At 32.5% G+C, this 14,017-nt stretch overlaps 1 protein-coding gene and 1 non-coding gene across 4 annotated transcripts; both read left to right on the forward strand.

Moving 5' to 3' along the window:
- The first annotated feature begins 281 nt into the window (after positions 1–281).
- LOC110617438 (chaperone protein dnaJ A6, chloroplastic) lies at positions 282–6,148 on the forward strand. 3 transcript variants are annotated; one of them, XM_021760198.2, is made up of 9 exons: positions 325–438; positions 1,031–1,291; positions 1,382–1,548; positions 2,541–2,682; positions 2,850–2,907; positions 3,775–3,817; positions 4,581–4,629; positions 4,724–4,804; positions 4,920–6,148. In XM_021760198.2, exons 3-9 carry the CDS (start codon positions 1,442–1,444, stop codon positions 5,772–5,774), a joined length of 1,335 nt encoding a protein of 444 aa, XP_021615890.1. In that variant the 5' UTR covers positions 325–438; positions 1,031–1,291; positions 1,382–1,441; the 3' UTR covers positions 5,775–6,148. The 3 variants fall into 3 exon arrangements, with proteins under 3 accessions (XP_021615889.1, XP_021615890.1, XP_043813540.1); XM_021760197.2 differs by lacking the exon at positions 1,031–1,291 and having other exon boundaries at positions 282–438; XM_043957605.1 differs by lacking the exons at positions 325–438; positions 1,031–1,291 and having other exon boundaries at positions 1,421–1,548; positions 2,476–2,682.
- A 1,181-nt stretch (positions 6,149–7,329) lies between these two features.
- TRNAN-GUU lies at positions 7,330–7,403 on the forward strand. Its single transcript has one exon. It is a non-coding gene; the product is annotated as a tRNA-Asn (tRNA).
- The last annotated feature ends 6,614 nt before the right edge of the window (positions 7,404–14,017 follow it).

Here is a 14,017-nt window from a genome sequence, read left to right on the forward strand (position 1 = left end):
AAATACAAATAAAAAGAAGAGGAGAAAAGGTAATTTCAATTTTTTTTAAACCGTAAATTTGTTATTACATATAAGAGAAGACTTTTATTGAGTTAATATTAAAGTTGGGAGATATTTTGATGATAGAATGAAATTGATGGACGAATATTAAATTACTCTTCAAGTTGAAGGATGGATTACATAATTTACCCAATTTTTTTAAAAAAATTAATTCAATAAAAGTCAATCCAACGGCGGATGATTAGGGTACACGCAGATGAAATAAAATGAGTGAAGCAGGGAAGTGAAGCTGATTAAATGAGGTTTTCTTCTTTTCTCTAGCCTCTCATATTTCACCTTCTCCTCTGCTTTTTCTTCTGCCTGCAACTGAAAGTCGCCAATCTCTCTCCCTCTGCGCGAGAGAGCGAAGAAGTCACCGACTCTTCAATTGAAGGCCAGGTACTTTCACCCTCATATCTCTCTCTGTTTGCACAGAAAATACAGTTTCTTTTGTGTGTTGTTTGGAGAATTTTCTTTTATAAAATTGATTACCTTTGGGTCCCTGAATCTAGTGATAAATAGCAAGAATGCTAATTGGTTTTTTTTATAATGATTTTGAATTTCCTTAATGCGTACTTTTTAAGCGTTTTTGTTGGTCGTGGAAGCTAAATTTTATATCTCGGAAGGGCACGTTAACTAGTTCTAAAATTTCTGTAGAAATTAGAGTTTGTGTTTATGGTTAATTCATAATGAACTGAAGCACATTCAACCAAAAGCTATTGTGCTTTTAACCTTTGTTTAGGAGGAGGTATTAAAGTAATGGGAGGCCTTTTGATGTTTAAAATGTTGAGTTAATGTTTGGGAGAGTACATGATTTTTTAAAATAAGGAACCTCCAAAAACCTCAATTTTTGAAGAAGTTATTCTCTTAAAAATCTTCGGATACCTTGAGAAAACCTTCCATTTCTTCCAAACAATAATGGGTGTCATGTTCACATCCTGTATGGACTGATTTAGAAACCTTTTAATGGGCGTCTTTTTCTGAAGTCCAGTATTAGAGGCTTGGAATTCTCTCCATTTGGAATCCTGCTGTTGCTGGGTGGGGTGAGAACGGTTGCTTGAAAAAAGAGCTAAGTTAATATTCTGATGTACCAAACTGAACTTTAATCTTTAAGCGTGGATGTCCCTTGCATTGTTAATCCTTTAGAGCCTGTAATCTTTGAGGCTTCATCTACTAAAATGGTGTCACTTTTCCTGAAGAAGATAGGCAAAGTCTTCTGTTCTTGATATACAATCATTTACCACATGTACACGTATGTAATATATTCTTTGAATAGTACTCTTTACTGACTTCAGATGCTATGATGTGCTGTTACTAAATCTTTAAGTTTTATATTTCTCAGCTCGAAGAAAGGTCAGGTAACTTAGTAAGCTGGTTCTTTCCATCGCTAAAATTCTATTGGATGGCCACTATACCTTGCGGAAGCACATATGTTGCTCAGTGGGGTATTCGACCTCAGCTCATGCTTAGATCCTATATGCAAAATAGGATACTGACCTCTCAATATGGGTGAGCATATCCATCTATCCACCCATTTCTTTTTCTCTTGTATAGCAAGCATACATATGTGTGTGTAGAGGAACTAAAAGCATTAACTCAGCTAGTGGGATGGAACTATTTGTCTGTCTTTAATGTTGTGCCCTTAGTTGAAGGCTTTCTGGCATTGCTTATATTGAAATTCTTGCCTTTTGGGGACCCATAATCATGTAAAAGGTTATTGGTTGGACTTCCACACTTATAATAGTCTATACCCTGGTGTCCTACCCGTCTCCAAATTGTCTTTTGTATGTTCAATTTATTACCTGAATGGCTCTTCAGGTCATAAAATCCTTGAATAGTTGAATTGACTGAAATTAAATTTGTGCTAAAGGAAATAAATTTTATCGGAGCATGCCTTATAATGCTTGTTTTCAAAATGAAAGAAGTTTGTAGAAATCTGTACAGTTTATGTTTTTTCCTCTAAAATTCTAATCTACATGACTACATTGAGAAAATAAGGTAGAATGTGAGATTCTTAATCCTTATAGAAGCAGAATATAAGAGTCAAGAAAGTCACTTGTTAATTATGAGGAATTGTTTCTCAGTCGTGGTGTGATTTGTTTAGTTGTTTTCATATGGAAGCTTGGATAAATGAGAATCTGCTGTTGTTTGTTGTTAAACCTTGTGAATTCACTTACATGATTAATTAAATTTACTCGCTCTGCTGAAGTTCGCTATACAACTGTAACCTCAGTTTGGCTGTCCTTTAAATAGTTCTTTTTTTTTTTTAATTTTTTTTAAATTACTCACTGGTGGTTGAAGGAATTTTATTTTTTTTATTTTTCTGCTTCAACATCAGATGGCAGTGGTTGTTGTTACTGCTATTATGATTTTTGTACCATATAATGCGTCATATTAGCTTTTTGAGGATTGAAATTTTCATTACGATTGATGCAGTGAATGAACTTCAGATATAATTTGCAGTAAAAGATAATTCTGAGCATTGAAAACCTTTTTGGCAGTCTTAATAACAAGATGAGCTATTTGGCGGCACCTAGTTCAAGCCTATTTTCAAGGGACACCTTTCCCATATTATCTTTTGTGGGGCCATCTCAAGCTTCACATCATCGTAGGGGATCACGATTTACAGTTAGAGCTGATGCTGTGAGTGTAACCACTTTCTATATTTGCTTTATGATGACAGTGGAAGGCAATATTGGCTCTCACTTAATTGCTTAATTTCCGCTTTTAGAATGCTCTCTGGATTCTATAATTGACATCCTTTCTCACTTGTACATTTACATGGAGCTTGAACTTTTTCTGAATTTCAGGATTACTATTCTATACTTGGTGTGTCAAAAAATGCTAGTAAATCTGAAATCAAAAGTGGTATGTGCACCCACCATTCCTCATATTCTTTGTTTGATGCTTTCTATGTGGGAATCATGAATATCTAAAATTACTGTGCAAAATAATTCCTTTTCATTTCCCCCGACTCTATTGTGCAGATTTTTATTTTTTGTGATATAAACAAAGAATTCTGTTAGACAGAAGGCAAAAAAAAAAGTCAGATAAATGATTAGTTATCCTCCTTAATATCAGTAAATGATAATTAAGCTGTCAGGGAAGATTTTAGACTCTTATCGCTTTACTTTTTACAAGGATTAGTTTTTCGAGTGCAAAATTTTTAGCCTCAAAGATAGTACATAATGGTTTTGTCTCTTTAAAACAACTGCTGGATGAGCCTGAAATTATTGTTGTTATCATTGACCTTTTTTTTTTTTAATTTGTGTTACAAGAATAAGAATTAGTTGGAACAATGGGCCAGAGTAGTCATAAACAAGAAAAAGAACTTGTATATGAGGTCCAGTAGGCATACAGTTGAATTACATGACTGTGATGCCCATTAAAACCCAAAAATTACCTTAAAATCCTCATGATATAGTATAGCTCGAGGATATTTGACTCCAAAATATATAGGCACACCAGCTGAGAAAGTTCTTGAGTTTTGAGAAAAAAAAGACAATTTGTAGGAATAAACTGTTAAACTAAATATTTTCAGTTCACTTTTGATTAAGCTTGTTCAAGTTATATTGATTGACAAAGTAACCACATTGTCTTTGTAAGAGGAATTCTTGGAGCTTAAAAAATGGATAAATTGCAATCTTATGTACAGTGACATTATTATGGAGTTGTTGTCCTTTTGTTGTTCTAAAATTTAGAAGATACCAACACTTTATGTTTCTTGGTTTTCAGCATACAGGAAACTTGCTAGGAGTTACCATCCTGATGTGAACAAGTAAGTTAGTTTTTATATGAGCATAACCATCCCCCTTTCTCTCCTCTGCTGTCATTGTTTTCTTTATCTTATGGCAACATGATATCACCTTTTTGTTGTCTGTTAAATTGTGAATGGTATGCTGTTACAAAAACTAGATGGGAGTTACATTTAGGCCGTCACTCTTTTCATTATTTTGGTAGAACTGATGTTCAATTTGGATGTTTTGTACAAGCATGTGGAAGATAATATGCTTTGACTAACTGTCTCTGAGCATTCCTTTTCTTCCACTTGTCTCCTTTTCTCCTTCCTTTGCTGCTTTTGTCCTGAACTTTCCTGGTTGTTGGTCACTTTTGTCATGTAAGTTATGGACAAGAGCTTAGATTAATCCAAAGCAAATTTTTAGGGATTAGATTTCTACTGGATCATGACTTGAAGTAGGATCACTAAACTGAATTAAGAATTGTAAGAATCTGCTATTATGGCAAAAATCCATAGAGGACAAGTAATTATATTTGGACATGGCTAATTGTTGCTGAATTTAGAAGACATGTAGAATTCATAATAATTTTTTTTTAATTCCTATGGGAAGATGGTTCAAGGTACTTTATTGTCATCTTCAATGCAAACTGTAAAATCTCATGATTCCAATTTGCAGGAAGATCTAGCTTTGGCTGCTTTTCTACTTAAGTTGCATAGAACATGATGCTATTCTAGGTCTGTTTTTGTGAATAACCTTTTTCCTGTCAGACCTGTTTGAATCATAGTCCTTCCTCTGCTGCAGAGAAGCTGGGGCGGAGCAGAAGTTTAAGGAAATTAGCAACGCATATGAGGTATAATTTCAGTTCTTTGGTGTCCTGTATTCTGGTTTCCTGATTAAGCCACAGCAGCTTTGATCACCATAATTTACAAAAATTTGCCCTGCAGGTCTTATCGGATGATGAGAAACGATCTTTGTATGACAGGTACGGTGAGGCTGGACTTAAAGGCGCTGGTATGGGCATGGGGGTAAGTCAACTTCTATAAACGAAGCATGAAATAATGGCTTCCAGAGTTCATAATCTGTAAACATTTTATCTTCTTCTACCTTCACATTGTCTGATCTGTTGCTTTGATCTACCAGGATTTCAGCAATCCTTTTGATTTGTTTGAGTCACTATTTGAGGGCATGGGAGGAATGGGAGGTATGGGGGGCATGGGGGGCAGAGCTTCCAGGAGTAGAGCAGTAGATGGCCAGGATGAATATTACAGTCTTATCTTAACGTTTAAGGAAGCAGTTTTTGGAGTTGAAAAAGAGATTGAGATAACACGACTTGAGAGCTGTGGCACCTGCAATGGTTCAGGTGCAAAACCTGGGACAAAGGCATCTAAATGTAATACATGTGGCGGCCAAGGCCAGGTTGTTTCTTCGGCAAGGACTCCATTAGGTATCTTCCAGCAGGTAACAACCTGCTCTACATGTGGTGGGACAGGGGAAACATTTACCCCTTGCAACGCATGTTCCGGGGATGGACGAGTAAGGAGGACAAAACGTATCAGTTTGAAAGTGCCAGCTGGTGTGGACTCTGGAAGCCGTTTGAGGGTGCGATCTGAAGGTAATGCTGGAAGGAGAGGTGGATCACCTGGAGACCTCTTCGTTATTATAGAAGTCATCCCAGACCCTGTACTAAAACGTGAAGACACCAACATCTTGTACACATGCAAAGTGTCATATGTAGATGCAATTTTGGGTACAACAATCAAGGTGCCAACAGTTGATGGTATGGTTGACCTCAAAGTCCCAGCTGGAACTCAGCCGAATACAACTCTAGTGATGTCGAAGAAAGGTGTCCCAGTGCTCAACAAAAGCAACATGAGGGGTGATCAGTTGGTTCGCGTACAAGTTGAAATTCCAAAAAGATTGAGCAGTGAAGAAAGAAAGCTCATCGAGGAGCTTGCAGATCTAAGCAAGGGCAAAACAGTGAGCAGTCGAAGATGATTGCGGAGACATTATCAATCTCATTCATATATTTCTGGGCAGACCAGTGGTCAGATCATATTCTCCACTTTGGATGCATCTTTGAAGTTGCTTGTTACATGGAAATTAGCTTTTAAAAGCTTAAGCACTCAAGTTTCTGTGATGGTAGGTGGTGAGAATTTTTGACCCATATAATTTTATCATCTCGAAAAGGAAGGAGATGAAGTAGGAAACATTAGCTGGAGATATATTGCTTTTTAGTTTGTTTATCTTTTGATTCTTATAAGCATTTGATACTCTCTTGTTAATCATCTTTTGGGATAGGCAAAAACAAAAGCTCATGCATTTGTATTTCATTTGTGGTGAGGTTTAATAAGACATAAATTTTCAATTTAGGGGGAGAATATTTTGGATAAAAGTGCATTCTCTCTGTCCCTTTTTTTCCTAGAGTAGAAGCTCTAAGGAGAGACAGAGATGTGTAGTATTTATGGTATGAGAGCAACGTACAGCCTAATCACACAGTCCTTGAATAGATAGAATCCTTGAAACCTAATTTCATGACGCCTTCAGTATGACAGTTTATAGAGGAAGAAAGAGACAGTGAAGATATTATGGAGAAAATAGTTTTTCTGGTAATTTTTGTTAGCCGTCCTTAACTTTGAAGGTATTTCACTTTTGTCGCTCTTCTTTATTTTGTTAGTATAAAATATTTAATTTTCTAAAACATTACAACAAAAATGCAATACTCATGTGATTGTGTAAAGCTTCTACTGATAAAACAATTAATAGTTAATATTTTCGAACAAATGAGAAAATAAATATTACATTATCATATATGATTTTTTTTTTAAATTTTAAAATTTTTTAATTTCATTTTACGACGTAGTATTGCCAAATACCTTACTAGATTTTGGTATTACAGATTTTAGGATAACATTTGAAATTTTAAAAGGTTATAAATTTTGTGATAATAAAATGAAGATGACAGATGGAAATATAAAACAGTTCCCAAACATTAGAATGATAGTAAAAATTACTTGGAAGTTTTTCCTTATTTTTCAATTTCTTTTTAAATAAGACCAAATTTATAATAAATTCTGAACTGAATTTTACCCCACATCAATAGGAAAGTGATTTTGTTAACATAATGTAATTATAAAATATTTCTTTAAACTTTATTTGTTTCATGAAAATATTTTTATTGAAAAATATTTTTTAATATTTAAAACACTAATTAATAAAAAATATATTTTTATTAAAAAATTAAACCATTTTAAAAAAAATATATAAATTTCACATTTTAAAAATTTTATTAAGATTTTTATATACAAATTTATTAATATATTAAAATTAAAAATATTTTCCATGTACAATATTTTTTATAAAAATATTTTACAAATATTTCTATAAACAGATATTGACTTAATTTAAAAGAAAATATTACTTTCTCACAAGTTTAATCTCAACCTCTGATTTAAAAATGCACATTGTGATTATAATTTTTCCTATTTTATTAATTTTATGTTTGATTCATTACAAACAACTTTATAACAACTGCACTGCTTCCTCAGCAATAGCTGGAATAGCTCAGTTGGTTAGAGCGTGTGGCTGTTAACCACAAGGTCGGAGGTTCAAGCCCTCCTTCTAGCGGATGTTTATTTTATTTTTACACGGAAATAATTATTTTCTAATCTCAAATGAAAATCAACATTTTAAGATTTTTCTGTTTCGAATTTCTAAATTCTAATTTCAACTTCTACTTATACTTAAATTATAAGGGATAATTTATAAAAAAATCTCTGAGATAAAATCAAATCACATTTTAGTTCCTTAAATATGTTTTGATAATAAATTAATTTCTGACTTTAATTTTCAATCCAATAAATTAGTCTTAATAAAGGTTTAATATTTTTTAATATAAAAAATATCCTTCGCGAGAAGGATAAATGGATCGATTCTCTCCCGTATTATTCTCTCTATACATAGAAAATATTATCATTAAAAAAAATTCAAATCATCATATACAAATATATATAACTTTTTTTTTTTTTGAAATGGGGAGTGAAAAATTCGAACATGAGATCTCTCAAATTTATTCGGATGCACTTACCATCAGATTAAGTCTGTGAGTACACAAATATATATAACTTAAATTTTACTATCAACAAAAATTATATCATAAAAAAATCACTCATTATTTAAAAATAATATACCATGAAATACTTTAATCTCACACTACTAAAAATAAAATCTGCGACAATTCTTAAAAATATTCATTAATTAACAATATTAAATTTTTTAATAATAAACATATTTATTTCATTAGTCTTTTATAGTTTAATTATTGCAGATAAAAAATTCATTAAAGCGAGATGAAATAAAAATGAATAGTAAATTACAAAGAAAGTGTTATTCTTTCGACATTAGAATTTATAGTGAGATCTGAAAACTGAAGAGAAATGCCCAAATCAACAAGTTCACAGCCTGATATTTTCTAAATCCCTAACCATCCATCATCGAGAAACATAGGCAGTTATGTTGGGTGTTTCCCTTTATCAGTTATAAAAGTTTGATTTACTTTTCCCCCCCTAATTTTTAAGGGCTTATTAGATATTTCTCTAGTATTTAATGATAAATTAACCCATATTTTAATACAAGGACCTCTGTGTTGGATTGAATCAAAATTTATGATTAATTAATTTGTTATTCAAATTTTACTGAGGGACCAATATGTAAATTTGATTATATCCAAAATATAATCTAATTATTTAAAATTAAAATATTAGAATATAGGCATGAATTTATAAAAAAATATTTCAATAAACATATATATATATATATATATATTAATATGTATATTCTATTATGTTTTATATATAATAGAATAATATTATAATACATTATTTTGAATAACTAATTAAATTTAATTTTTTACTATCGTAATGCTAAATTATTATAACAATACTTTATATCTATTTTTTTGCCAACTTTATATCTAATTAAAATTTTTTAACTGTATTATTACGAATAAAATTAAATATATATTACTTTACTCAATTTTATCACTATAAATGAATATTAGCATACTATGACAATTTGAAGTCAAATATTGAAAGAAAATACAGTTTTAAAATTTATGAATCCATTGCGTGAGCTGACCCACAAATACACCATTTAATTCATGATTAAAACAGATCAGACTGATCAACGATCTAGACTCGTTAGAAAGGAGTCCAACTCATTTAATGTGACAGGGAGTAGGATAACAAACCCAACTATACCGTAATTCTATTAGTATGAATACCGAAAGAAAATTAAATGACCGTAGAATGAACAAACAGATATATTTATATATACGGTTCTGCGTGACAGAAACAGAAACAGATACTACTATAGTGGAATAGCAGTTATATATCACTAGAGAAAAAAAATAAAAGACATACAAAAAAAAGAATGACTTATACATACTAAACTTACTCACTAACAAACTTTATTTCTCAATTAATCTCAAATCACAAGCATACAAGTTTTTTAATTATATTCATTAATATTTCTTTTTTAATAAAATTACTACCAACATATTTCGACACGTGTCTTAATGTACCACGTCTACATATTTCCTTTATATATATATATATATATATAATGAAACGAGGAGAAAGTCGAAAACCTTCCCTATATTCAGCATTCTAATTTTTTTAAAGAAAATTTTATTTTTTTTTATTTTTATGTATTTTGATAGGCCACTCGATAATTTTTGAAATGTAACCTAATTTAATCATTTAATTTAATCTTGATAAAATTAATATAACACAATTTAATCTTTTAATCTAATTCTGTTAAAATTTAACTTTTAAAATTTTAAATTATTTAAATTTCAGCATTTTTTTTTATAAAATTTAATTTCTTTATTTTTTCATATTTTGATTAACCAACTTAATTATATATTTTAATTGATAATTTTTAAAATATTATTTAATCTATTTATTTAACCTAATTACACTAAAACTAAGGTAATCTAATTTTTTTTAAGTTAATCCTGTGAAATTAAATTTTTAAAATTTTGAATTATTTACATTTATCTTATATATATTTATATATATAAGCTGAAATAGAAAGAAAGTTTAAGGCATTTTTCTAGCATTCTATTTTTCTGTTGTAATTTGATTTCATCTTTTTTATAATTATATATTTTATAATTTTACAGTTGGAGGGTTTTCATCCGTACTTCTTCTTTCGAAAGAGAAAAACTTTTTAAATTTATTTTTTAATTTTTTTCGTTATATATATATGTCATTCTTTTTTATTATTTTTTAATTTATTTTTATAATTTATTTAAAAGTAATTTTAAATGCTAAAATCTTATCCTTTGCAACAATACTAATAATTATCTAAATTATATATATACATATAAATTACTCTTAAAATTTGTACATTAACAAATTGAAATAAAATTATATTTAATTAATAGATTTATTATTGATGTTGTAACTATTATTTTTTCGAGTGTGAATCTGCAAAATAAATAAGAATATTATTTAGTGGATAAAACCTTCGGTATTTAAGTCAGTCAATGGATTAAAAGGTATTTAATGAAAATATTAGATAATAAGATAGATGGCATACCTGAAAGTTACCCGTTTATATATTAGAATGGGTTTTAAAAAAATGACCCATCGAGTTATTCAGTTATGTGTCTATTGGACTTTTGGCCTTTTCTCTTTTGATTCGGTGATTTTCTTTTTCTTTTTTTTCTTTTTTTAATCATGTTAATATGTTATTTTTGAAAAATATTACGTTGAAAACATGAAGGGATGTTCCCTTACTCCCTTTGTTCATTTTTTATATAAAAAAAGTGTGTGGGGTTCATTTGCCCCACACCATTTATCAACTTTGTTCCTTGTCTTTAGCTTTTTTCTTTCTCTAAAGATTGTTTTTTTTTTCGGTCACTGAATTTTAAAACTTGTTCTTTGCGTTTTTCTGCTCAAGTATTTTCTTTAAATTTATTTCTAAGTTTTATTTGTAATTTTTTTTGGGTGTTTATGATCTTTGAGGTTTGATGCCATTGGAAATTTTTGATTTCTCGGCTTTGCAATTTTCGACTCTCCAGCGTTGTGGGTTTTTAGTATTTCGCGTTTCAACTTTTCGATGTTTTGAGTTTCGATGATACTTTGCGAGTTTTGACTTTGTATTTTTTTTGGCTTTTTGGGTTTTGAATTTCTGATGATACTTTGTGGGTTTCAGCTCTCTAGCATTTTAAGGTTTTCGACTCTTAATTTTTGGTTCTAGTGACACTTTGTGGGTTTTTAGATATATGGTGTCACTTTTCTGATTTTTGGTATTCAATCCAATAAGGGTTTTTGGAGTTCAAGTTTTTTGTGCTTGGGTGCCACACTTTTTCAGTTTTTGGTATTCGGTGTTTCAATTTTTTGTGCTTGGGTGCCACACTTTTTGGTGTTCGGGCTTTTAGTATTGAGGAAACTTGCTTTAAGTTTTTGGCACCAAGGAAGCCCTCCGTTTTTTGTTTTTGGGTTTTCGACACCAAGGAAGTCTTTTTTTCTTTGGATTTCTAGTTTTTAGTTATTTTTTAGAGGAAATGTTTTTAGTTTTCAATTGCTAAGATAGGGTTTTTCAGCTATTTAGAGAGGGTTTTCAGCTTTTTTATAAATGAATTGATCCCTTTCTGTATGATTTGAATAAGGTTAAAGAATTTGTTGAAGCTTACCTGGTAGGACGAATAGCACAAGAGTCTTCTCCTACTACTATCTCATTTGGTTTGGCTAGGCCTTATGCTCATCGTCTTTCAGTTTGAATTGGCTTCTTCAGTTAATCAAGAAGATATTACAGATATAATCCTGATTTTTTGAATTCCTAAAATATTTAAGAGATACCCTTGTGGCGAAGGACAGATGGTTGACGGTGTGATGACTAAACGCAAATGCATCATAGTTTATGTGGAGCAACTGAAGGAGGGCTACCCTTTCCCTTGGATCTTTTTATCATGGAGGTGTTATCTAGGCCTGTGCAATCGGTCGGTTCGGTTCCGAACCGAATCGAACCGAAAAAATCGAAAACCGAAGTGTTAAAATTTCAAAAACCGAAAAAACCGATTATGATGATATAACCGAACCGAACCGAACCGATAAAAATCGATTCGGTTCGGTTCGGTTCGATTCAAACCGAAATCTGCAATTTTTAAAAAAGTGATGAAATGCAACTATGAGATTGGAAGCAGAGGAGAATTACTCAAAAGTATTAAAATTCACAATAAAACAAAATTAACGAACCAGTGGATGAGGATAAGCCCTTCTCTCTCTCTCTTTAATCATCAAAACTGATTTTTAATTATTTTATTTTATTTTCTCTCTCTAACAACCTCCATATTTATCAGAAGAAATCTACAAATGGGATCTCCATTTCTGTTTCTTCTGTAATCTGTAATCCATTTCTTGAAGAACCCCATCTCTCAAATTCTTTATCTTTGCCTTCTTGTTTCAAATCTCAATGTCTGCAGCTTTAGACAGTAGTAGAGGGATGAGAGAGATCCAATCTTCTGGATATGTCCGCGGAGGGATCGTCTGCGTCGCCACGCCCGGGATCTTCGACTCGTTGCCGGAGAGTAGATTGGTAGATAAGGAGGAGGAGGAGGAGGCGGAGGCGGAAGTGAATGAATGTAGCTCATCGGCGTCCTCAACGACGTCGTCCATCGGAAAGAATAGCGATCTGTCGGGGAGAGAGTCATTAGATGGTCATGGTCGACGAGAAAGAGAAAGAGAATAATGGGTTTAGAGGATTCGTCGTCGTTAGGATTCGTCGTCGTTGGGTTTGGGGTGCTGGCCTGGGTTGGGTATCAGAGGGGGAGGGGGAGGGCTAGGCTCACGAAATCGGTTATTTCGGTTTGATCGGTTATTTAACACGTTTAAACCGAACCGAACCGAAAATCGAATCATTTTAAATATATTAACCGAACCAAACCGATCATTCGATTAACCGAATCAAAAAACCGAAATTAATCGGTTCGGTTCAATTTTTCGGTTTAAACCGAAATATGCACAGGCCTAGTGTTATCCCTCTTTCGTGCCAACATAGTGGAGATTCATCCTAAAGATTGGAGGATTTTGATTTCATTCCTTTCCTTTTGTCAGCTCCAGACATAGCACCCTATGCTCGTATCTTTTCTTCGATGTACGCCTTGTCTCACAGGGGGACTGAAGCTCTTTATTACTTTGTTCCCAAGAAGGGAAGTGATCTCTTTGATGGTTTTCCTCAATCTCTTAAGAATTAGAAGTCGAAATTCTTTATTCTGAGATATCCTTTAGGGGAAAGCTAGGGTGGCTTTCCTGTGAGTTAGACTTTTCATTCGTAGTGGTTTAAAGGGACTCTTCAAATGATGGATGATGATTTTGTTGTCTACTCACGCCTTTTGGCCATTGCCTCATCTCAGGAGAAGCAACCACATCAACCTTTCATTCGAGCTGAGAAGAGAGCCTACTTGATTAATGGCCATTGCTTCTACTTTTTTAGAGTCTATATTGATTCCATTTTCTAATATTATATGCCCCAAGAAAGAGATACTCTTCAACTAGAACTCACATTCAGAGAACTTGGTATACAACTGTAATGACCCGGAAACCGGTACCCCTCAGTAACGGTCCGAACCATCACTGGCACTAGGATCCAGATCGGCTGAAGGCCGCCGGGACCCGTAGCAAGCCGACTATACTCTCTGTGTCCCTGATAAATCCCAGACATGATACAAATAGACTCAACAATCCTGTAAAACTCTGTCGGCTTAACTGCTGCTACTCAGATATGTCAATCTGAAATGGCCCTCAGGGCCTATACCAGGGACTACTATCTGCTGTGGGTCATGGGAATGAAACCCTTTTAATCTGTAACACATTCCACTGGTATCTCCTCGAAGCCATATATTAAGCCTACCTCACACATTTCTCATCAAGAAACGTAAAACAGGATTCATGTACAGGGGATTAAGCATACATCACACAACAACAAAAACACTAGGGAAAGCACAAGTCTATCCGTATATGACAGTACAGGTCTATACATTACATGACAGTTAATCTTTTAATTACATCATGTCCACTACACGATTACAGCATACATTCAAGCACAACTTTCCTCTGTACTCTTGCTGACTTTGATTTCCCATAGCTATCTCAGGACCTGCAAAACTGGGGGTAAGGGAGTGGGATGAGCTCTAGAGCCCAGTGAGGAGGAACAATAAAAACAGTTCATTCATT

Source organism: Manihot esculenta, chromosome 6 (assembly GCF_001659605.2).
Source record: "Manihot esculenta cultivar AM560-2 chromosome 6, M.esculenta_v8, whole genome shotgun sequence".
Lineage (NCBI taxonomy): Eukaryota > Viridiplantae > Streptophyta > Magnoliopsida > Malpighiales > Euphorbiaceae > Manihot > Manihot esculenta.

What these genes read in the sequence shown, in the direction of transcription:
- LOC110617438 (XM_021760197.2), top strand. Translation starts at nt 1,442, where the DNA reads ATGGCCACTATACCTTGCGGAAGCACATATGTTGCTCAGTGGGGTATT. An exon ending in TAAATCTGAAATCAAAAGTG is followed by an intron (nt 2,908 to 3,774) that starts GTATGTGCACCC and finishes CTTGGTTTTCAG; the next exon opens with CATACAGGAAACTTGCTAGG. An exon ending in TACCATCCTGATGTGAACAA is followed by an intron (nt 3,818 to 4,580) that starts GTAAGTTAGTTT and finishes CCTCTGCTGCAG; the next exon opens with AGAAGCTGGGGCGGAGCAGA.